The sequence below is a fragment of the Callithrix jacchus genome, chromosome 18 (assembly GCF_049354715.1).
Source record: "Callithrix jacchus isolate 240 chromosome 18, calJac240_pri, whole genome shotgun sequence".
NCBI classification, from domain to species: domain Eukaryota; kingdom Metazoa; phylum Chordata; class Mammalia; order Primates; family Cebidae; genus Callithrix; species Callithrix jacchus.
In genome coordinates, this window is record NC_133519.1 from 48,490,987 (window position 1) to 48,516,896 (window position 25,910).

The following is a 25,910-nucleotide window of genomic DNA, read 5'->3' on the forward strand; positions in this document are numbered from 1 at the left end:
CATAGGAATAGGCAAGGACTTCATGATTAAAACGCCAAAAGCAATGGCAACAAAAGCCAAAACAGATTAAATGGGATCTAATTAAACTTAAGTGCTTTTGCACAGCAAAAGAAACTATCATTAGAGTGAACTGGGAACCAACAGAATGGAAAAAATTTTTGCAATCTACCCATCTGAGAAAGGGCTAATCAGAATCTACAAAGAACTTAAACAAATTTACAAGAAGAAAACAATCCCACCAAAAAGTGGGTGAAGGATATGAACAGAGAATTGGCCAACAAACATGAAAAAAAGCTCATCATCACTGGTCATTAGGGAAATGCAAATCAAAACCACACAGAGATACCATCTCATGCCAGTTAAAATGGCGATCATTACAAAATCTGGAGACAACAGATGCTGGAGAGGATGTGGAGGAATAAGAACACTTTTATACTATTAGTGGGAGTGTAAATTCTTTCAATCATTGTGGAAGACAGTGTGGTGATTCCTCAAGGATCTAGAACTAAAAATACCATTTGACTAAAAATACCAGCAATCCCATTACTGGATATATAACCAAAGGATTAGAAAACATTCAACTATAAAGACACATGCACACATATGTTTACTGCAGCACTGTTTACAAAGGCAAAGACTTCAAAACAACCCAAATGCCCATAAATGACAGACTAGATAAAGAAAATGTGGCACATATACACCATGGAATACTATGCAGCCATAAAAATGGATGAGTTCATGTCCAGTGCAGGGACATGGATGAAGTTGAAGACCATCATTTTCAACAAACTGACACAAGAACAGAAAACCAAACACTGCATGTTCTCACTCATAAGTGGAACAGTAAGAATACATGGACACAGGGAGTGGAACATCACACACCGGGGCCTATTGAGGAGTGGGGGGTTAGGGGAGGGATAGAACGGGGTGGGAGAATTGGGGAGGGATAACATTGGGGGAAATACCTGATGTAGATAATGTGGGGATGGATGCAGCAAAGCACCATAGCATGTGTATACCTACGTAACAATCCTGCGCAATCCATACTGATAGCACAGGATTGTTATGTAGGTATACACATGCTAAGGAGTACATAAAGTTACATGCTAAGAGTATATGTACCCCTTAAAGTACATGGGGTACATATACTTTAAGTATGTACCCCAAACTTAAAGTATAATAAAAAAAGAAAAATATATATTCTACTTCTTCATATTTTACAAGGAGAAAGTTAAAATTCTTTTGAATCTAACTCAATAAGTATTATAAGAAAAATTTAAAACATTCCTAGTTTATTGAAATGTACTGCATAAATATGTATTTTTGTCATAAAGACTGATTTCTTTAAAATTGTTTATATTTTATTAAAGACAGTTTAGAATAAAATAATTGTTACATAGATTATGACACATGTTAATTCTTTCCAAAACCAAATATCTTTAGTGATATTTTGAAAACACATAATCTGAATTATATATATATGTATTTATTTTTTGAGATGGAGTCTCACTCTTGTTGCCCAGGCTAAAGTACAGTGGTGCAATCTCAGCTCATTGCAATTTCCACCTCCTGGGTTCAATCAATTCTCCTGCCTCAGCCTCTTGAGAAACTAGGACTATAGGTGCCTGCCACCACACCTGGCTGATTTTCATATTTTTAGTAGAGACATGGTTTCACCATGTTGGCCAGGCTGGTCTCAAATTTCTGACCTCAGGTGATCCACCTATCTTGGCCTCCCAAAGTGCTGGGATTACAGGTGTGACACTGTGCCCAGCCAGATGTATAAATTTTATTTAAAAACAAATGCTTGGCAAGTGTGCTTTCTGGGTGTAAAATAATGCCTTTTAGTAGATCAGCAAGTTGTCACAAGTATTTTTTCAAATCCTGTCTTGTCTCCATTCTCTCTATTCTTTTGTTGAATGAGACCCCCAATAACAAATATTTTAGAGGTTTCTATTTTAACGTCTGATATCTTGCTGTGGACAGAATTAAACAGTCAAGGAAAAATTTATTCAAGACTATTGCAGTAGGAGGGTCAAAACTATTGCAACAGAGAAGAAAAACTGAACTCAACTCCACTGAAATGAAATACAGGAGGAGTTTTAAATGCTAGGCTGAGGTAATGAAAGAAGTTAGAGGGGATACTGGTCACTGATTAGGCCATTTGTTTTTTCCAACTGGTGTTTATTGCAGTTGGGCTCCTATGTCCTCACTGAATCTAGGAGAGAGGGACTCTTATCATTCTTGATGACTACATTTCATAGGGAGTGCTCCTAGGTAGTAGGATTGCTGAATCATATAACTGTACAACCCAGCTCTCCCAGCTCTCAAAAAGATATTTCTGGGTTGTACAATTTATGAGAGCTGGGAGAAGATTCAAAACAAAGGGAAAAGAATATGCAATTACACATTTCGTCATGCATATACTCTAAGCAATGGGATGTCAAGCACCTACAGCCAAGAAGAAATCTATCTAAAAAACTCAACTGAATAACAAAAAAAAAATTTTAATGGACAAATGATCTAGATAAACATTACTCAAAGAAGATATAGAAATTGCCTACAGGTACAAGAAAAAATCCTGAACATCATTAATCATTAGGGAAGTGCAAATCAAAACCAAAATGAGATATCACTTTACCCCAGTTAGAATGGCTATTATCAACAAGACAAAAAAATGCTGACGAGGATGTGGAAAAGAGAAACTTTTATATGCTATCATTAGGAACGTAAATTAGTACAGCCATTACAGAAAACAACATACAAGTTTGTCAAAGAATTTTAAAAAGAACGATTATATGATTCAGCAGTCTCACTACTGGGTATACATGCAATGGAAATGATTTCATATGTTGAAGAGATACCTACACTCCCATATTGACTGCAGAACTACTTAACAATAGTCACATTATGGAATTAATGTTATTGTCCATCAGTGGATGAATGGATAAAGAAAATGTGGTACATATACACAATGGAATACTACTCAGTCATAGGAGAAAATGAAATCCTGTCATTTCCAGCAATGTGAATGAGCTTGGAAGACATTATCTTAAATAAAGGAAGCTAGGTACAGAAACATAAACTCCACATCTCACTTATATGTGGAATCTCATATGAGTTGCTGGCATAGAATTACCAAGAAGACTAGTGATTATTAGAATCTGGGAAGGGGAGGGATCATTGGGAATGGAAAAATGTTGGTCAAGGGTACAAAACTACCATTAGATGGGACTAAGTTGTAGTATTTCAATGCACAGTAGGGTCTCTATAGTTAACAATAATAAATTGTGCATTTCAAAATAGCTAGAAAAGAGAATTTTGAATGTGCTCACCATAAAGAAATGATATATATTTGAGATGATTGATATACTAATGACCCTAGTTTAACATTGTATACATATATCAAAGCATCATGCTGTACCTCATATGTACATTATGTATCAACTTAAAATAAAATAAATAAGAAACCCTTCAATAAGTAAAATAAGGGGATTGTTAATACCATTTTGGTCATTCTCTTTTCATTAATATTTTCTGTGTCATTCCTATGTCATTCTGTAATTATTTCTTATAAATTCTTTAACTGTGTCTTCCATTTTACTGGTTCTCTTTATAGCTGTGTGCAACCTGCTGATTTATCTATTCACTAAATGTGTGATATCAAAAATCTATAAGTTTATCACTGATAGAAGCTCCATTTGGAGATCCAATTTATGTATTTATGATTATTTCAGAGATTTTTGGGGGGGCATACTTTTTAAATTTAGAGGTTTTAATACTAGCTACTCTGTTCTACTTGAAAATTGTAATATCCATAGTCTTTCTTTTAAAATTAAATATTATAAGACTCACTATTCTGTGGTCTTCATCTGCAGTCTGCAGTCTTTAATACTGAATTTTAAATAATGCTCCAACTGATTCTCTCATGATAGATTATTACAATATCTGCTTGGCAATCTTCCACTGAAATCTCATGTTATTAATCATAATCTGGGGTATCTTTTAGTTTCTTAACTAGAGGTACCTTTCCTGAGAGAAGGCATGATATTAATTCCTCCTAGAGCCAAACTCTACTGTCAATCAGCTCAATCCAACCACAAGGTCCCATCTTCATGCTGGAGTACCAGTCACTCTTCTTCTACCTCATTACTGGCTATGGGCTCAATATTGTCAGCTGATAAATAGGATGCACTCTAAGGACAACCCTTTCTCCTCTTTCTGCTAACTGGTTTACTGTTCTGACGTCTGACCCAAACTCAAGATTTTTTTGACTTGTTTGTTTTGAAACAAGGTGTTGATTCTTAAAACCATTTCCTGCAGGCCAGGCATGGTGGCTCATGCCTGTAATCCCAGCACTTTGGGAGGCTGAGGCGGGTAGATCACAAGGTCAAGAGATCGAGACCATCCTGGTCAACATGGTGAAACCCCGTCTCTACTAAAAATACAAAAAATTAGCTGGGCATAGTGGCGCATGCCTGTAATCCCAGCTACTCAGGAGGCTGAGGCAGGAGAATTGCCTGAACCCAGGAGTCGGAGGTTGCAGTGAGCCGAGATCGTGCCATTGCACTCCAGCCTGGGTAACAACAGCGAAACTCCATCTCAAAACAAACAAACAAACAAACAAAACAAAACAAAAAAAACCCTTTCCTGCTTTTCCTTTGGTGGTTTTCTACAACTGAATTGCTTTAAATATCAACAGTATACTAAAATTTTCCAAATAATATTTTCTGTTTGAAATCCAAAATTCCCTGAATTTCTGCCTGGATCTGTGATTGGCTACTTAACATCTCCATCTGGATGTACAATAGGCCATCTCAAAGTTCACTTCTCAAAAAATATATCCTTACCAAGCCCAGGTATATACAATCTACTTTTCTCTACCTGATTAAAGGTGTAGAGTTGAACATTAGCAATGCAGGGGTTTAGATGTACCAACTCTTTAGTAGTCAAAAATCTGCATATGACTTTTGACTCCCCCACAAACTTGACTACTAACAGCCTATTACTGACCAGAAGCTTTACTGGTAACATAAACTTTCAGTTAACATGTTTTGTATATGTATTATATACTGTATGCTCACAATAAAGTAAGCTAGAGAAAAGAAGCTGTAACAAAGAAAATCCAAGTCTTGCTATACAACCAAATGGCTGGAAGCTGGTGTTTATAAGAAAAAGAAAATACATTATCTATTCACTAAGTGAAAGTGGATTACTATAAAGGTTTGCAACCTCTTTGTCTTCATTCTGAGTAGGCTGAGGAGGAGAACAAGAACAAAGAAGAGGGGTTGTTCTTGCTGTCTTGGGTGGCAGAGGTGGAAGAAGTGGAGGAGACAGAAGAGGAGGTGGGAGAAACAAGCACACTTGGTGTAAGCTAATAAAAATACATCTGACGTTCCTGCTTTTTCATTTCTCTAAAAATGTTGTTACATGACACTGATTCTTATTTCACCATTTCCTTTGGTTTCAGTGACCATATCATAGAAAGGTTTATGTCATAAAAGGAGTCAAAATTCATCTTGAAAAATAAGACCCTTTCCACTGGATTGTCTAATGTCAATTTATCTCTGGCACTGCGTCTATGTCTTCTTCCTCATTGCCTGACACTAATTTGAAAGCACTCATCTCTATCAAGCCATCTGCTAATTATTCTGGTGTGGTGTCTCTCAGCTCGTGAATTTCTCCAACGTCCATACCTTGAAACTCTCTCTCTCTCATCTTTTTGTCATATCCACAATTGCTTTCATGATTTCTTTGATTGGCTCTGTCATAATCCTGTGAAGTCATGAACAAAATCTGGACATAATTTCTGCAGTAGAAAATTACTGCTTGGGGTTGATGGCTTATATGACTTTTTCTGTTACACCAATGATATCTTCAATGATGTAATTCTTTTATATTTTTATAATGTTTTCTTGGTTGGTGTTTTCTTCCAGAGGGTTGACAGTCCTTTTCATAGAGTACTGTGTGTAATGATCCTTAAAGGTCCTTATGATCCACTGATCTAGAGGCTGAATTAGACATGTGTTTGGTGGCAGTAGACCACTTTGATCCATTTGTTGTTGAATTAATGGGGTTCTGGGTGGCCAGAGGCATTGTCCAATTAAAAGTAATTTAAAAGGCACACTCCAATGGCAAGGTACATTCTGATTTTGGGGATAAAGCATCACTGGAAATGATTCAGAAAAAGTGTTCTTGTTGTCCAGGTATTGTGGTACAACCAAATGGCTGTCAGCTGGTGTTAGTCTTTTTCCTTTAAGGCTCAGGAGTCAGCAGGTTTATAGACAAGGGCAGTCCTGACCACAAACATGACTGCATTTGTACAAAACAGTGGAGACAGCCCATTCCTTCCTTCCTTAAGTCTCAGTACTTGTTTCTCTTCCTCACTAATAAATGTCCTTTGTGGTATTCTTTTATCAAGAACAAAGCACTTCGGTCTGCATTAATAATCTGTTTAGGTAGATATCTTTTCTCCTAATGATTTCCTTTTTATAAAATTTTATTTAATTTTTTAATTTTATTTTTTTATTGCATTTTAGGTTTGGGGGCACATGTGAAGAACATGCAAGATCGTTGCATAGGTACACACATGGCAGTGTGATTTGCTGCCTTCCTAATGATTTTCTTAATGACTTCTGGGTACTCTGCTGCCTCTTGGTTGATGGAAGCTGTTTTTTTCAGTTGCCTTGACATTATTTAAGGCAAATCTCTTTCTAAAATTATCAAATCACACTTTGCTGGCATTAAATTATCCAGCTTTAGATCTTTTCCCTTTCTTTCACTTTAAGTCGTCATATAGTGACCTAACTTTTTCTAGAACTAGATTAATATCAATAGGTATGCCTGTCATCCAGCAATTCTATACCCACACGAAACATGCATTTTAATACAACGTAAGGTATTTTGCATAAAGTGCAAGGATTTGTGTCTTCTGGCATACCTGCAGCAACAGCTTCACAAATTTTTTCTTTTCTTACAATCGTCCTTACACTGGATTAATTGATCTTTTAAAGTCAGACAATCATAACTGCAGATCTAAATTTACAGTACATATCAAGCAATTTAACTTTTTCTTGTAATGTCATGACTTTTCTCCGCTTTTTGGGAGCACTTCCAGCATCACTAGTGATACTTCCCATGGGTTCCATGGTATAATTCAAGGCTTACAGTATTGCATTAAACATGATGAAATATATGTGAGAACTATTAAGAGATCATTTTTTACTGCAATACTTAATTTACCAGAGAGATAAACTGTTCACATGGAGATGATTAGCATCACAGGGCTTCTTAAGCAGATATGCAAAACACTTGAACTCACCACAATAACAGCAGGAGGTGGCTAGGAAATTATTACAGTAGTATAGTATGTAACACATATAATTTTATCTAGTTACAGTTTAATACTGCATTATGTTTCTTTATATTCCTCTTATCTGCAAATGGTGTGCATAGTTTGTGTGTTTTAAGTTTTGATAAATTTTAAATTTTTTCTAATAGATTTCTATATACTTGAATATACAAAATAATAAAATAGACTAATATTCATATATCCTTTATGCATTCATGACATACCTAACATCTTCTTAATTTTCTTGATAACTGTGCTTACACAGTTCATCTGTGAGATTTTTCAAGTTGTTGCAAATCTCCCAAATTTTTTCCAATATGTCTATTGAACACAATCTGCAAATAAGTCGACCTCTGCAATACAAAGGTCATTATGCAAGCATCAACTGTATTATCTAGTCTTAAGAAAGCAATCACAGGAATCTTTGCAGTAAATGTCAGGCCACATTACTCCTGTACACAATTTTGATTGCTCATAAAGACCTACCTCATGTGTCATGTAATTTCTTTTGATTTCATCCATTACTACTTTCTCTGGGGTTTACTCAACATCAGCCACACTGAACTTCTTAATGCATTGCAGCTAGGTGCGCTTTAACCTTGAGCATTTTCACTAACCACTCGAAAATCTGGAAGAGTCGTCCTTTCGGATTATCACAAAATTTGCTCCCCACTTTCCCTCAGGCTTAAGATAAAAATATCATTAGATAGTGAAGTCTTGCCTTGCCCCTGTATTAAAAGAGAATGCTTCATGCAAGTGTACACACAGGAACATGCACACACAGAAAAACAAGCAGCATAACTGAATCTCTGATTTTGCTATTCCCTTTTCATAGTGCTTAACACTACTTCACATGCTATATGTTTAATTTTTAAGTTTTTAGTTTGTGTTTTTAGTTCACTAAGAATCAAAGTACACAAGGGTAAGAACTTTCTTCTCTATTTTTCTTCAAGTTCTCCTTCTTGAAACACAAGTGCTCAACAAATGTATTAACGAATTACATGCAATAAACAGAACTAAACTATATGTCATTATTGTATGCAAATTTATGTGTTTAAATTAAGAGAAATAACAGAAAGAAAAATACCAAGTTTAGAATAGTAGTTACCTCTGGAGAGGCAGCTGTGTTGGGGTAGACGATAAATTCTGCTACCTTTAAATATTTTTAATTAAAAATTAGTTACTCTATTAAAAATAAAAATTTAAATGGGTGAATTATATATGCCCACTTAAACTTTTTAAAAAGACAAAAGATTTAATAAAAATTAATATAATCATATTTATAGATAACTATTGTCAATTTATTTTCTGTCCATTCTTTTTGTATTAAAAGCTTTTCTCTCTTCCTATGTAGAGTCATATATTTCTATAACTGCTATAATAAGTAGGCTTTTTAATGGCTTTATTTTATTTCATAATGCATATATATTAAGTTTAAATAACTTATTGTACATAAATATTTGAGTGACTTTTTTTTAGTGTATGTGTCTCAAAGAGACATTTTTAACACCAAGGAAATAGCTATTGTTAAAGTTTGTAATCTAAGGATTTGTTTTCCCACCAGCAGTCTTGCTTCAGCAGACCTTTCTCAACATATAATCATTTTGTAATTTTCAATTGTTACTTCCATAAATCCAAATTTTGCTACAGTTCAATATATAAGTAATTAATAATGTTGGTTTAAATGCCATTATTGGTCTATTTACTGTCTACATTTATTCTTTGGTGATACAATTTGATTTTCTGTTTTCATATTTTTTGGAAATGAGTTTTTCCTGTAGATTAACACTGTTTTCCTGTCTTTATAAAAAAGTATAAAATTTATCTTAACATCTAGCTTCACTTTAAAGTTAGAGCTGTTGGACAATTTTTGTAATTTTAAATTCATTATAAGAGGTGGAGAATACATTAATAAGCTATTAAATATTGATAGTGATTAAAATTACTGGACCATGTATTTATGAAAGCCATCTTTAATAACAATAAGTTCTATCTATAGTACTTAACTGACGAAGATACCCTTTAGCATTTACTTCTAATTAGAGCTTATTATTGTTTTGAAATAATTTACCTTTTGCCACCAACGACTCTTCCCAACATGTTTTTCTCAAATTTTGAACCTTTCATTATCACTTACGAAGTATGACTTAACTGTTACTCTTTTCAAAGTTCCCTAAGAGAAATTTAAAATTTTAATTTTTACCTTGAACCTGTTTGAGCAAAAAGTGTAGTACATCATTACCACATGAATTAAAATAGAAAAAAAAAATGGTATGATATAATTAGCAAAGTGCCTAAGGAGACATTTTAACTACTTCACATGTCTACTTAGCCCAAGCAAGAATAAACTGGTTCCAACTGCCACCATTTGTCATTTTTACTGCCAGCTTGGAATCGGTGTTTCTTTTCTTAACAAGTCAACTCTAAGAAAATGACATTACAAAAGTGCAACAAGGGTAGGTGATATTCTACATAATCAAGATAATGAGAACTATTTATAAAATTAAGTTAAAATGAAGAATATCTTTGCAGTTATTTATCTAAAAGGCTAAAATAGAAAAAATTCAGAAGATTAATGTGCTTGCTGATTTATATTATTTTCTTTGAGAAAACCAGAAATGACTCTATTCCAAGAAATAAGCAACAATAAGAGTAAAAGATGTGATTTATATATTGTATTTCTTTTAAGCCAAATCACACTTTCACTTCAGAGAGGACAATTCATACTTTGACATTCACAGTCTTCTTCATCCAGAACAGGACTTCATTTAAAACCATTATTTCAATAGAGTTCAAAATATATAGTCATTTTTCTCCACAGGATGTTTTCATATTAAGAACTTAAGCTGCAAAATGGCAAATGACTAAGTCAGTCACAAAGAATGTGAAGCATAATAAATGCAATCTTACAGTAACAGTGAACAGACAACAAGAAACATCTGTATCCAAGCCTAAAAGTTATTACAGTATTGACGTCAGCACTAACATGATTCTCCTATGTTCAATTTTATTTACTAAATAATACTGTCATGAAATCCAAAAAAGAAACCTTAGAGCCTCCTTCAAACGATGATAATTTTCAAAATAATTTTCCTCTGATCATTCCCTGTATCCTTTCTAAGTTGTTTGACCTCCGCAGTACTTCCTTGACTCCTGTTTCTTCTTTTGCTATTTTCCCTGCTTCAAATCATCTTGGTCAATTTCCAGGACATAAAGGACTTGCTAAGAACAGTGAAATGAGGGCCAAAATAACTGTTGTGAGGAGACTATTTGAAGCCTTTGCAGACCATTCCCCAATATAGTCAAGTCCAGGCCTTTATAAGGAACATCTTTGAATGGGTTTTAGGACAATACGCTTGAGTAGAGATCCCTAAATTTGCCCTCCGCTGGTTAGTGAGCTGATTACAATTTCATAATGCTTTGTTGTTTGTTTTCTTTAGTTCTACTGTACACTCTTAAGTGAAGGTTTAAATCCTAATAGGGCCATGGGCCCCAAGGACTACATTTACCTCTTACTCTTAGACTTGGCAAGTGTGGGTTCCTGGTCTCAAGCTGGGCAGGGATCATAGAGCATACAGTCCTCAAAGCAGGGCAATGACTACCTCAGGCGGATACCCAGCAAAAAAAATGGCAGCAACTGCCACTTGCCTTTCCTACTTCTGGCCCAGGCCAGGAGCTCAGAATCTCAATTAACAGATTTTATTAAAAATATGTCATCATGTTTCTACATTTGGTTAAGATCATATCAATACATACCCTGTTTATATTTTTTGTTAATTCATTTTTATTATAAAAGCAATATAATAGAATGTTTTTAGGTTGTAAAGAGTTAGATATGTTCATTTTTAATTGATTTCACATTGGTACCATTTCTAATTTAAAAAATTAAAATTAGTGTTTACTTGTTTTAATTTTATTGTATTTACGATTAGATGATTGCTTTTACATTTTATTCCATATTTTTTTTCTCAAATGTTAGCCTATTGCCCCAACATTGTTTTAAGGAAAAAATTTCTCTTTCTTACTGATTTTAAATGTATTGCATATTAAATAAAATACATGTCTGCTTATGGACCTTCTCGCCATTAGCTTTTTCAAAACACTGAATTCCAAATTAAAAATCCAATGAAATTCCAGTACTTCCAGAAATTCAGTACTTAAAATGCCTCTTACATAATAGTCAGCATGGATGAAATGGTTTTCACAAAAATCTCTTCACAAACTTTATCCTTTTAGACTTTATCCTCATATAGTCTACTTTCAAAAACAAATTACATCATTTAATTTTCCTAGGTAATTTCATCTCATTTACATATTGATTATAAATCAGACCCAACTTTTATAACTGAGTAACACTGTTAATATTACTGAAACTTAAAAATTCATTAAAGGCCAATACTTTTAATGCCTTTTGAGAACTATAATGTCTACAAGGCAAAATGATATTGTTTTTCATGTTCTACTGAAGAAAAAACAGTATCAACTGCTTTTTAGTTGATAAAAAGCAGATTAGTTGGTAAACACCAGGTGTGACTTACTGTACAAGCATACCTAAAGCCGGGCGGAGAACACTTTATGTTGTGATTAAAGGATCTTTAAATGCATTTCCTGTAATACCAATTCCTCAAAGCTACACCTATAACGTCAAGGAGATGCTAATTCTTAGAACTGTAATTAACAGTGTGACACTTATGAAGTAATTTTTAGAATGATTACAGTTGCTATACTTCTATTCTCCAGAAGTGCTAAGTACTGTAATTATCACCTGTTCACTGCCAGTCTTACTGCACCACAGGCTATTAACAACGAATGGCTCCACTGAACCAAAGCTTCATTCCTGATGAATTACCAGTAACTAGGGTTTTATGTCCAAAAATCGAACTGTCAGACCCTGCTTCTACGATGTGAACTCATTCTCATATACAAAATGTGTTTTAAAAAATCCAATTATTTTGGTCAGTGTGACTCTTCAAAAGTATTTTAGATTTATATAAATAATCTTTTAAAAATGACACAAATAATCTTGGAAATGTGTGTAACTCTCCCCCCAAAAAAATTCAATACATTTTAAACTTTTTCAATCATTATTTTAACATAAGGTGAAATTTGTTTGACCCATGTATACATTTATATAAACATATTAATAAACCCTATTTCTGAAACGATCAAAAAACACTAGGTAGGGTAGGTTTTGCTTTTCCCCTTTTTTCCAAAGGTAAAATAGACTCTAAAGGACTGAATAATTTCTCCAGTCACATGTCTCATAATCAGCAAGAATTTAGGCGATCTAAGTAAAAGCTACCAAAGCTTTCAAAGAGGCAATGAAAACTTTCTGTGGGAGTTTTTCATTGTCGATTAGCTTGATTATGTGATCCTCCAGACTACTGTGATGACTTCATAGTCTTTATTTCTCATAACAGAGGAAACGGAAAAACAAAGACATCTTTTTCTTTTTTTTAACTTTTCCTCTTCTGATTTTTAAATTTTTTTTAAATTATAAATGAGAAAAATTTGTGCCCAAGGCAAGAAAAGGCAGGTCTTAAGTAGCCATGGAGGGAGAACATCAGAGCCCCTGCCCTAGAAAACCAAAAGAGTAGCCAGTTGTTTTTGAAGTCAATCACCCAAGTCACCCAAAGTGGGTGTCCAGGACCATATTTCTGAGATAAGCAAGCTCCCTCATCCTCCTCTCCTTCAAGTATGTACTTTGGGCAAGACTTTGAAGTGTTTGGAAATTCTGCTTCCGCAAAGCCAGGCATTGGTGATGAGCAACATCCCCCAACCCCCTGGGCACTTTTCATCCTGGAAGGGTGAAGAGTTGAATTTAGGCAAGAGAAGAAAAACTTTCTATAATATAATCAATAATTGGAACAATTGCTGATATTTACAAATACAGTTGTTTTTACATTGACTTCAAATGGAGTAATCTTAATATATATATTTAGTCTAAACATTTACTTGTAGGTAGCTTTCGAAATTTTTTTGTAGGCATACATATCTTTTCTGAATAAAGACAGATATTTATATTCATTTTCAATTAGATCTTAGTTAATTAATTAACTTTGTTATTGCACTTGGCTAGACTCTCTAGTACAATGCCTAATCAAATTTAGGAAAGTAAATATCCTTGAACTGTTTCTTAGATAAGAACTGTTCCTGACTTAAAATACTCATCCAAAGGGATGAAAACAACCTTGAGTATTTTAATATTCAACATTAAAACTTATTAATATTAAGTTAAAATTACTATCTTTTAATGACAATGTATTTGATGCATTTTAATATTTTTATATTTAATCTTTTTAATGCTTCCATAGGTTTAGGTGAATCTATCCATTTTCTTACCTCTAATTCTTATTATTAATAATAATAATACATATTGTTTTTATTATCTAAATTTCCTGGCATCTTTTACCTAGTTTTAGTGTCTACAGAACAGAATAATCATAGCAGGAAGGAGGCAGGAGGCTGGCAGGACCAGGTGAAGACAGGCCAAAACCAACAAGCGGCACCATCAGCAACTTCTAGCTACCCTTGCTGCCCATCATCACAAGACATTCCCACCAGAGCTATGATAGTTTATGAATGTCATGGCAATGCCTGGAAGTTACCACCCAATTCCGTCGTGACAACTGGAAATTACTGCCATTTTCTAGCGATTGATGAACAACCTGCCACTTTATCTGTATGCCATTCAAGTGGGTATAAATACAGCTGTCAACTGCCCATAGGCTTTTCTGGCCACTCTGTTTATGGGCTAGCCTTGCCCTGCAAGAAGCAGTCACAGAGCTGTTAACAATGCTACCCTCTTAATAAAGCTGCTTTCTTCCATCACTGGCTTCATCTGAATTATTTCCTGGGTGATGTCAAGAAACTGCCCTGCATCAAAGGACTAAAGAGTAACCAGAGACTGTTCTATTTCTCTACAGATTGCCTTATAGATTTTGTACCCATTTTTACTGTTTTTTCATAATTAAATCAATATATTTCTATACAACCTGTATACGGATTGTTGATTATTTGTAAATTTTAATCTACATAATTTGATTAGAAAACAAATAAATATAACATGCTATTTAAGGAAATACAGATGACTTGAGTTTCAGCAATTATGCATTATACTCTTGTATCAATACTCCTAGTATCGATAATTCTACAGTTGACCCTTCAACAATATGGGTTTGAACTTATATGTGGATTTTTAAACTAAATGTAAATTGAAAATGCAGTAGTTGTGAGATGTGAAACTCACATGCAGAGAGGACTGACTTTTCATAAATGCAGGTTCTCACTGCTGGACTTATGTGCAGACTTCGTTATATACTTGGGGTCCTGGAATAAATCCTCCACATAAATTGAGAGAGAACTATACTTTATTTGGTTAATTCCTGGACATAGGGGAAAAAAAAGACAATAAATCTCTCAAAATATGACCTTTGAGAAACATATGAATCCAGAAATCATCCCAAAATTTATGGTAAACTCCACATGTACAAATATTTACTAAATCAAGTATTTTAAAATTAACTGTATTTGCTATTAAACAAAACATTTGTATATAATAATCTATTGCAACACTATTATCATAGAGAAGTTACTAGATTGTAAACCATTCATTGTACTTTAGAAGAACCTATGTAATTTCCGTAATTCTCATTTCATTTAGAAAACAACTGTGTACAATGCATACACATCCCTATGACCATATGTTATATATCATTATGTGACTGTTTCTCCCTAAGAGTTTCCAGTTCTTTGTAGGCAGACACTATGTATCACTTGTCCAAGGCATGACAGTAAATGCTTAATAAAATCTGAAACATGAGATAACTTATTTTGTATGGTGTGCTTAATTAATTTAAAATTAATTATAACTTTTCTACTTTTGCCTAGGTATTACCATTTAAAAGCCTTAAGATGATTTTGCTCTCATATTAATGTACCTTTCAAATTTTCAAGACAATTTCCACTGCAAGTACAAATCATGGCAAGTAATATAATCGGTAAACTATTTGGTATATCATTATTTTATTTTAAAGTAAAATTAGTACAATTACTCCTTTGAATATATCTAATAGAATCTAAATCATAATGCAAACATAATACCCATAATCATATACCTGATACTTCAGAAATAGGTTCTTTCTTTTTATATGGTTCCTCTTTTAGTTTCTTTTATGTTTTACATTTTTGAACTTTCTCCAGATAATGTTTATCCTATTAAAAACAATTTGAGCCTGACTCTCTTTATTATCACAATATTTGTCTGAAAATTAATGTGTTGCCACATTAATAATTTTAATATTGAATTACATGAACCTCTGTGTATTAACATTTTTCCTTCTAGATTGAGTAACCATTTAAATTATTTGTGGTACAAAATTGATCAAAATAATTATATTATAAATTTTAATTGACAAATCATTGCTGAAAGTTTATGAAAATAGAATGGATTATTAGTCATTTATTTACTCATGTTTATTACTTATTGCCAGAATAATAAAAGTATTAGCATTATAATTTTTTTCTATTTTATGTTTAGAGTAACACTGTTCAAATTACTAGATGAATACTCATAGATTTTTAGTAGTGACACTCAATTTTTTCCAACTGCTAAAAAACAAGACAATTATCACATGATGATTTATCATCAAAAAATGTTAAAAGCTATCAAAGATTCTTTTAATATTCTTAAATTTGCTAAAAGCCAAAAATAATAATGAACATGTGTTGTTGAAATATTCTCTCAGTATTCATTAAACTAATTCATTTTTCATTTTTTTCTCACCCACACTAATATTTCAAATTATCTTATAATTTGAACTTCTAGTGATTTTCTGACCCCTGAAAAATGCCCTACAGTCAGATCAGTGATGCACTGTGTGTGTGTAGTGTGTGTGTGTCTGTGAGTGTATAGTAACAGAAAGGCTGAATGTGAAATGGAAAATAAGGCAGCATCTTCATGGTGATTCACAGTAGCCTCTCCACTTTTACAACAAATACATGCTTAAAACATGTACTCCTATTGCAATTCAGAGTAAATTAATTTCTCTAAAGATATTTAGCTGGGTGTGGCAGCTCACACCTCTAATCCTAGCACTTTGGCAGGCAGAGGTGGGCAGATCACCTGAGTTCAGGAATTCAAGAACACCTGGGCAATGTGGTAAAACCCCGTTTCAACACAAATACAAAAATTAGCCAGGTGTGGTGATTTGTGCCTCTAGTCCCAGCTACTAGGGAGGCTGAAGCAGGAAAATTGCTTGAACCCAGGAGGCTGCAGGGAGCTGCGATCACAACACTATGCTCCACCCTTGGGTGACAGAGCAAAACTCCATCTCCAGAACAAAAAACAAACAAACAAACAAAAGTGATCTGAAGCCTCCAAGTACTTATGGTATATATATCTCCAGTTTGATGTTTATCAGTAGTGAGGAACTGAAATATGAGGACAATATGTTCAGAGGGCTTCAGGAATGCATCATTCAATAAGTAGTGCAATGCAAGAGAATGTCTACTAGTTCAATGACAAATAATTAGGGGAAAAAACACATTTGGAAAGAATTTTTCAACAAAGTCCCATAGTGACTATTTTATCGTATTGACTAATTTTTCTCTGTGTCCCGATCCATGTCTCATCTCAAATTGTAATTCCCACATGTCAAGGGAGGGACGTGGTAGGAAGTGACTGGATCATGGGGGCAGTTTTCTCCAGGCTGTTTTTGTGATGGCGAATTATCACGAATCTATTGGTTTCATAAGGCAGTTTTCTCTGCTCTCTTTTGCAGTTGCTCTCTCACCTGCCACCATGTAAGACATGCCTCCTTCCTCTTCCACCATGATTGTAAGTTTCCTGAGGCCTCCCAGCCTTGCAGAACTGAGTCAATTAAACCTCTTTTTGCAAATTAAGCAGTCTTGGGTAATTCTTTATGGGAGTTTGAGAACAGATTAACACATGTATCCTCACAGTTAGCCTATGAGCTAGAGATTATTCTAACTAGCATTCTTTTTTTCGATAATAAGTGTGGTCAGTTTCTAAGAGGAACTAGGTTGTGGTAGTGCTAAGGCTGAAGCTCAGATTTGTCTAAATCTAGAAGCTATGTTTCTGTTTTTTACACTGACTATACAGCTCTCCTAGAATAGACATTGTAATTTGGAAGTGTTATGTAATTACTGTCATAATACTGGTTTAAAATGAGTTCTATTCATTTTGAGATAATGATTTTATTAAATAAGTAACATGAATTTCTAACATACTAATTTCTTTAACTTCATAAATCTCATACATTGAATGAAATTAGTTTATTGGATATTATTAGTAATAGTATATTAAATGAGTTATCTATGCTGCTCTCTTGATACCATTTAAAAATTATTCATGGTTATTTCCATAGTTAATATAAATTTTATTATTTTGGTGATACCACTAATTGCATATTATATCTTAAGAAGCAATATACCCATCTTCATTTTTATTCTTTAGGATGGCAATTTTGTTAGTAAGCACTTTAGATCCTCTAGAGCTTGTGAAAAGTAGCACAAAACATATTTGATTATAGAAATCTCACACTAATCCAGCTAATCTTGGTCTCTTATTTTCCTCATATTCAGGTACCACCAGCTTTATTATTCTCATACTGTACTTTATAGAACTGATTCTAAAATGACTTCCTCACCAAACCCTACCTATCACGTAACTAAATGTATTGCAAGCTTAGGTATTTTCCTTTAATTCTTAAATACCTAACTCACAGTTTCCTATAAGGTTAAATAAAATCTAAGACTGAGACAAATATATAACATATATATGTATATGTATCCAGATATATTTGTGTATATATGCGTGTGTGCATATGTGCACATGTGCGTACGTGTGTGTGTGTGTTTATAAAATCATGCAATGGCAAGTGCAAGCCATTTGGTATTTGGCTCTGGGTTCACCTTGAAAATCAAACTCAATAAACACAATAGGCTTTAAACACCACCAGGTTTACTTAGCTTTAAGAAAGAATATAGACAAAAAAAAAAAAAAGACCCACTATCCATGACCATATTAGCACAGAAGACTCCTGTTTTTTAAGCTTAGCTCTCAATACCTCAGTTCTCCCAATTCTATACTTGTGCCAGGAATGGTAAAGAGAGAAAGTTAAGTGTGCATAGGTACCTCAACCCTGTGAAGTTAAGTCTGCGGCTCCACTATGTTTCTTACCTAGCTAACCATGTGACTCACTGAGATACATGTGTCTGGCACTATTCCCCAGATCAGCTGCTTCTCATTAATACATGTTCTTAATTACTCTATAAAAAGTTTCAAAGATTAATTACAGGTACATGGTTCAGTGCATAGCTCTGGATGGATTTTCAGTTATTTGGTATCAGGTATAAGTAAACTCCTAACAATTTCTTGAATTCATGATCATACTACTTTCCTAGGGCTGCTGTAGCATATACCATGAATTGAGTGGCTTAAAACAATATGAGTTTATCATCTCGATACTCCAGGCTAAAACATAGAAATCAGGTGTCAGCAAGGTTGGTTTCTTCCGAAGACACTGAGGGAGAATCAGTTCCATGCCTCTCTCTAGATTCTGGTATTTTGGCAATTCATATCTGTGCCTGTCTTCACTTGGCTTTCTCTCTCTGTCTGTTTCTTCTCCACTACTTACAAAAATTATTATAACTAATTGGATTTAGGGGCCACATTAAATCCAAAATGATGTTATCTCAAGATCATTAATTATAGCTATAAAGATTCCTTTCCAAATAAGGTCACATTTTGAGAATCAAGATGAACATAAATTTTGCTGAGGGGGTTAATTATTCAATTCATTACAATCATGCAATGAGAATGATCAATGGTTAATTCAATGTCCTTGTGTCTAGAGGGAAGATTAATAACCATTTTCAAATGTTTTTCTTTTAAATTATCTTATTTTTAATGAAGTCTTGAGACCACCTGAAATTGATAGGCCATAAGACCAGTGGTCTAGAGTGAGGGAATATAACTAGAAATATTCCATGTGCAAAGAAAGGAATTTTTATCATTATGCTCGATTCCATTTTCCCATCTGAAAATGAAAAATGATACCAATAATTAAATGAAAATTCCATAATAATTTTAACAAAATGAGATGGGATCAAAAATAGATGCCTATTTACTACTGAGAACTACTGTTTTCCACAATTTTTAGTTTTTCATAGGAAAACATATTCCTCATAATATTTATGCTTATTTTTCCTTTGAAATAGGAGCTGACAAAATATCAGTCTGTAAAACTTAGGAGTATGTTTACCTCACTGAATGTTTCATCTTTTTCTTAGTGAACTTTTTGAATATTTTTTTTCATAAATTCAAGCCTTAAATACCAAAATGCTATCCCTATGATGAACAATTATTTCCTTAAAATTGACAACATGACGAAATGCCAGCTGCAGCGTGGTGAGGAGATCTAACTGGTATGGAATTATTATACTGCCATATGATTTATTTTGAACCCCAACCATCATTTCACCATCCTGCTGTCTTCTTTATTGTTAGAGTGAATGCTTTCAGTGACATCTTATAAATCTTTGCCTTGGGCAATATTTTTGCAGTGTCTTAACAAAGAAGAGGTATGCCTGGCTTTCACTATCTCCAAGATTTAGAGGTACAATTTCAATTTAATGTGAAAAGTTTTAGCTGGGTAAGTTCCATTAGCCTCCTTTGTCAAGAAGGGAATATACCTATTCATTTTCGTGTACAGTTTATATATGGAGCTCCATCAACACATGAAAGGTATTATGTAGTGTTTGCAAAGATGGGAGTTTATAGTCTTTAAATGAGCTTCCCACATGCACAAAAGTCTTCTAATAATATTGATCTATATTTCTCTTGGTATGAAAATGTCAGGTATGTAAAAGTTTATGAAATAAGGTGGCTTTTTCTCCCTATTCAAGCTCCTGTTGTCCAGGTAATGGTGCTTCTACCACTTGACTGAAGCAGATATGACCTTCTTGCCTTGTCCTCACTACCTCCCCATAAAGTACTCTAGGAAGTATTTGATAAAACAACTTTAACATCTAAATGACTTCTAAAACTCACAGTACTGTATAAATTATGTATAAGAATAGCTTATAAATTAGAATGTAAAGTATCATATATAATTTTAATATTCCATTTTATGTGTCCATTCATATGTAGGCTGAAAGGAACTATGTAAACATGTTGATAATTGTCACCTCTGAGTGATGTTTTGCTTTATACATATTGATTGATTATTTTCTGAGTTTTCTACATAGAACCTATATTGCATAGATGCAGAATGCCTGAAAAAACTTAGGCTGATTAAATACTTTTTTACAGAGCAGCTTAGTAAATGTGATTAGATGAAACCTCAGTAAAGCGTGTTTCCAAAGTGTCCCGAATGAGACGCAGTGGCTCATCTTCTTTGATAGCAATATGTTCCCATTTTGTACTCAGTTATGGTACTGTGCTGGGAAAGTATTAGACGTCCTGCCATAAGGCGTGATACTTTCCCAACACAGTATCAGAATTTTAGGTTACCCAAAGAAAAAATACTATTTTTTAAAAGAAAAAAAATAGCTTTGGAATGTTTGAGGGGGGGTTTACTTACAAATAAAAAAATAAAGCTGTCATCTCTGCCATAACCAATAAAAAGAGAATTGAACTGCTATAAGTTACTTTTGAACCCACTGAAACATAATATATATATATTGTTTTTACATATCCAAGTGAATTATGATAGACCACTATATTTTAGAAGCAGTTTTTCAAATAGAAAAAAGCCTGTGAATAGACAAAGTGATGGCAACCTGAAATGTCTGATGAAACAGCTCAAATGTCAAAGCACATATGGATATCATAAAAATATAATGGAGCACTTTATCTTGTAATTTTTACTACAGATAATTTACTATCTAGATATGGTTTAGTTCAATAGCAACAACAAGATTCTGTCCAGGTTCCAATATTAGCTAAACTGTTCATTGTTTTGAGATCTCTATGCCAAATGAAGCAATTTTCAACACATGATTATTTCTATTCTATTTTATTCTTTTAATTCTATTCAATCCTTTTTTTTCACTCTAGGTTTTATCCTAAAGGAAGAAAAAAAGTCATATCAAATATTGATAATAAATAAAACACTGGCCGGGCGCGGTGGTTCACACCTGTTATCCCAGCACTTTGGGAGGCCGAGGCGGGTGAACCACGAGGTCAAGAGATTGAAACCATCCTGGTCAACATGGTGAAACCCCGTCTCTACTAAAAATACAAAAAAATTTAGCTGGGTATGGTGGCGTGTGCCTGTAATCCCAGCTACTCAGGAGGCTGAGGCAGGATAATTGCCTGAACCCAGGAGGCGGAGGTTGCGGTGAGCTGAGATCGCGCGATTGCACTCCAGCCTGGGTAACAAGAGCGAAACTCCGTCTCAAAAAAAAAAAAAAAAAAAAAAAATTAACCAAGAACAACATTTTAATTTTTTTGTGTGTTTTTCCCCATATTTTTATTTCATTAAGGTTTCATCTAAACATCTACTACACAACTATATGCTTTTGTATTTTAATATGCAAAGCACACACCATTATGTAGATGACCATCTAACCATATACAACTTGCCATTGAAGAAATTGACAGCAATAAATTGGAAAGTCACAGATAGGGAATATTTGGAGGATTGATCTCCAAGTGCAAAAATAACACCTTCTTATTTTGTTCTGATTTAAATCTAAAAATTTAATTGATTGCTTTATGTATTATCTTTCATACCATATCTAAAAGTTTAGCTTCCACCCATGAAAATAAAATATAAAGTCTTCTGAAATGAAGGCACAGTTTTCTTTATATTTTAGTTTTACAATCCTAAGAAAAATTAAAGCTGCAATAATGATATAAATTAAATTAACTTACCTAAATACCAATACATGTGCATATGCACCCATATATTTTCTACTCATGCATAGCACCCTGGATATAATTGTTTAAGTCTTCCATGAAGATTTTGCTTCTATATCTGATATATAAAGTTTTAGAATGTATATAGATTAAAGCTTCAGAAGACAGAAAGCATGAGCTCCTTCATGAATAAAATGACATTATATTGCTTAAGCAGACATTATCAAAAAGGTCAACCTCTGAAGTATAAGTGCATTAATTTGCTGCTAACATTTTATCTTCTACTTAACCCGAAATTTCTCTAAGAAAATTCAGTGGAATCAAAGTATGTTTTAGTATCTGTCATATTTTTTCTTTCCTTGTAATGAACAATTTACCAAATACTCAACAAACTAACAAATAAATAAATACATAAAATGGTCAATTTGTGCTTTATTGCGCAAATGCAACATAGACAAATCAAACCTCTGTCTTCCTAAAGATCTGGATATTATGTTTAGTAAAATTCTCTTACAAATCTAGGACCTGATTTTAGACCTCTAATTTAATGTTTATTACATGTAAGACCTATGTTCTTCTGAAGTTTGTATAGCCTATATCCCTTGACATTCTTATTTAATTCCTGAATGTTTCTCATTAATGCATATAGTTTTTAATTATTGTAATTAATAATTACCAGACTGCTTTGAAAAATTACAGTGAAATTTCAATAATCAAATTTCATTTCTTAATTTCTGGATTTCTGGAGCCTCCTAATTGCAGAATGCAGGAAACCAATTTCCTTGAGATATAGGAAAATAACAGGTCCCAGGGACATGAAAGAGGTTTGGCAAGAGTTGTTACATCATTCATTAGAAAGTGAGATTACGATTTAGATTGATAGTATGAGTGATAACCATAGCCACAGCCAGAAACATTTCTCCTGGGGAATTACCTGAAATCATCAAAAGTATTTATCTTCAAGGGAAAAATATACAGTTGTGTCATTTAATTGTTAGTATCTCTTTTGGAGAACTTTCTTTTTCATCTCTGAACTTCTAGCAGAGAGTGGTTGATTATAAATCCCTTGAGAAAAAAAGTTTATCTAGGAGGGAAAGATGTGACTTCCCAAGAAACGAAAGAGTTGAATCCTGAAGAGGTCTCAGAGTGCCCTTAGGTACTTACTAAATCAAATGCAAAACTGTTTGGTGACTGAGCACATAGCTTTCTCGAAATGTCTTTAAAATAGGCTGGAATAGATACTAAACTTTTACTTGTGAAAACTTCATTCTGGAAACAGGAGCTGAATAAAGGTTTATCTGATTTTGCATGGAAAATGTTGCTACACAAAACTACATGGAAATCAGTCAAGTAAGACTGTTTGATCTGAGTCATCCACTGGTGTTATCTGGCTTCATATGGAGGGTTAGTCTTAGGGCTTCCAGTTTTTAGCCCCTAGTTTCTTCATTCCAGCTTTACTTTTAAATTTTCAAATATTACAACTCAAAGTACATGATTTTGTTGAATATATTGTTTTGCCTAGGAAAAAAAAAAGATTGAAAACCATTGACCTACTATATCCCCTTCCTTTGATAAACAAGGAGAATGGGGCACAGAAATTGAAATGACTTTCTCAAAGACACTTCCAACCAGCTATCAGCAGAATCGGAATATTCTGTTTTTTGGAAAGCTCCTTCCTCACTGCACTTGAGAAGGGCTTCATCAATTTATAGATACCAAAATTGAAAAAGGGCTCATAAGACTGTGAAGACAAATTATTTCTAGCCCCACGATGAAGACTGAAAATCAAGCCTTGAAAGCTAAGTGCTTTTGCTGTGTTCACACTACTAGTTAGTGGTAGAAAGGATGATAAAGACTGTAGAACAACGTTTCTGCAATGAAGCTCCTCTCCTGTCCCCACTCAGGCCCCAATACCTTTCATGTCTGACTCTTCAGTTGTCAGTAACTCCTGACTCTTTAACCTCCAGTTTCTCTGGTCTCTGAATAAGAATGTAAAGCTCTGGAAATATAAATTTTTAAACCTTTCTTGAAAGAAAGGCATGTTCCTTTGAAGGGAGAACACTGGGAGCAGCCTTTTCTTCTCTGCATTTTACACACAAGAAGATTCAGATGCAAAATGTTTATTTAGATGTCAGACATCTACCATAGTGATGTATGTGATCTCTGGATAAATAAGGCAAAACAATACTAATTCTTTGGAAAAGTCAACTTTTAAAATAAAAATGACTTTTTTTCACTGCGTAATTGAATAATTTTATTTGACTTGTTGTAGGGCTTTATTTCTAGTTTTTAAACATGTGTTACTCCAACCTTATCCTCTTTTACTCATTCTCATTTCCTGAGCTCTAACTAAACTGGATGTTAGAGCTGGTCCCTATCTCCATATGTTTTGTCCACCCTGTTAGTTTCCATTTTGTCTTTTTGTGGTTACAAATATATATATATTTGTGTTGAAAATATTTTACCTAGAAAAAAAGGTGAAAACCATTGATCTACTATATCCTCCTTTGATAAACAAGGAGATAAACGAATTCCTTTAATAAAGAAATATAGATATATATTTAATATCTAACTCTTTAATCAATAACTTTCCCTTCAGCTTTTCTCTCATTGCTTTTCCTAATTTGTTTTTAAAACAATTACTGAGAAATAAATTGCAGTTAAACATATAGCCCCGTATGATTGATTGTTCCTACTTTAATGTGTGATTACTAATTTTACATAGTGTTTTAATCATGCAACCATACTATACTTAGTCTATGAAATTTTCTTTTTGTTTCTCAGATGACCATTATACAGTTCATTGTAGTTCCTTAAATTTCTAACATGTGCTATTTTGTCCTCAGTCTTACAGTTTCCTGGAGTAAGCTGGTGGAAGGCTGAAATGAAAGCACAAGAAGACGGACCTTAAGGGACCGTTGCTCCTGCACGTTCTGATGCCTCTCTTCCAACACCTACTGTCACTAATGCATTTCTCTGGATGTTGCTCTCATCACTGTGGTTCCAAAAATACAAGAAAAGAAACATTTTTCTATCAGTATCATGTTTAGTTAGCAATATTCCACAGCCATATTACAGAGACCAGAATTGTTAATATTTTTACTGGTTCAGTTTCTGCAGCCCTTTTACAATAACACACATATATGGTAATAGAGTGTCTAAATCAGGCAAAATTCAGTGTGTCTGGAGTCATCACTCCCTTGCCTCTTTATATATTTTAGGTAATCAATCCAAATTCCTGCCCTCTTTAGGATATATTTACTCTGGCTACAAACTATTGTTCTTAAATTTGAACTTAACCTGTGCCACCTGGTTTAGCAAATATATTTTAATAATTTAATCCTTGAAGGATTTTGTAAAATACATTTTAGTTGTTTTTCCTTTTTCATTTTCTAAGATGTTTGATATTAAAGATGACTTGAATTTTGTAAACGCATGCATATTAATCTGAGGTGAACTCTGAGTTTTTCGTGTAACCCATCACTTAAATAGTTAACATTGTACCCCAGAAGTCCACCTATTCTTAAAAAGTCCAGGAAATGCTACCTCTTTTGTTTCTCCTATATTTTTAATGGCTTTATTATTTTACATTTAACTTGTAAATCAGTTATTTATCTACACATTTCCACAGCCATACATCTGTATATTTGTGTGTGTGTGTAGAGAGTGTCT

General features: G+C 33.6%; 1 protein-coding gene across 1 annotated transcript in view; it reads right to left on the reverse strand.

The window, feature by feature from the left end:
- Positions 1–1,422: 1,422 nt before the first annotated feature.
- Positions 1,423–25,910, reverse strand: part of LOC128930093 (uncharacterized) — a 60,150-nt gene continuing 35,662 nt past the window's right edge. The window contains exon 4 of the mRNA XM_078355190.1: positions 1,423–25,233. Within this exon, the coding sequence (XP_078211316.1) occupies positions 25,202–25,233 (32 nt within the window). The 3' untranslated portion in view covers positions 1,423–25,201. The remainder of the gene's footprint in view (positions 25,234–25,910) is intronic.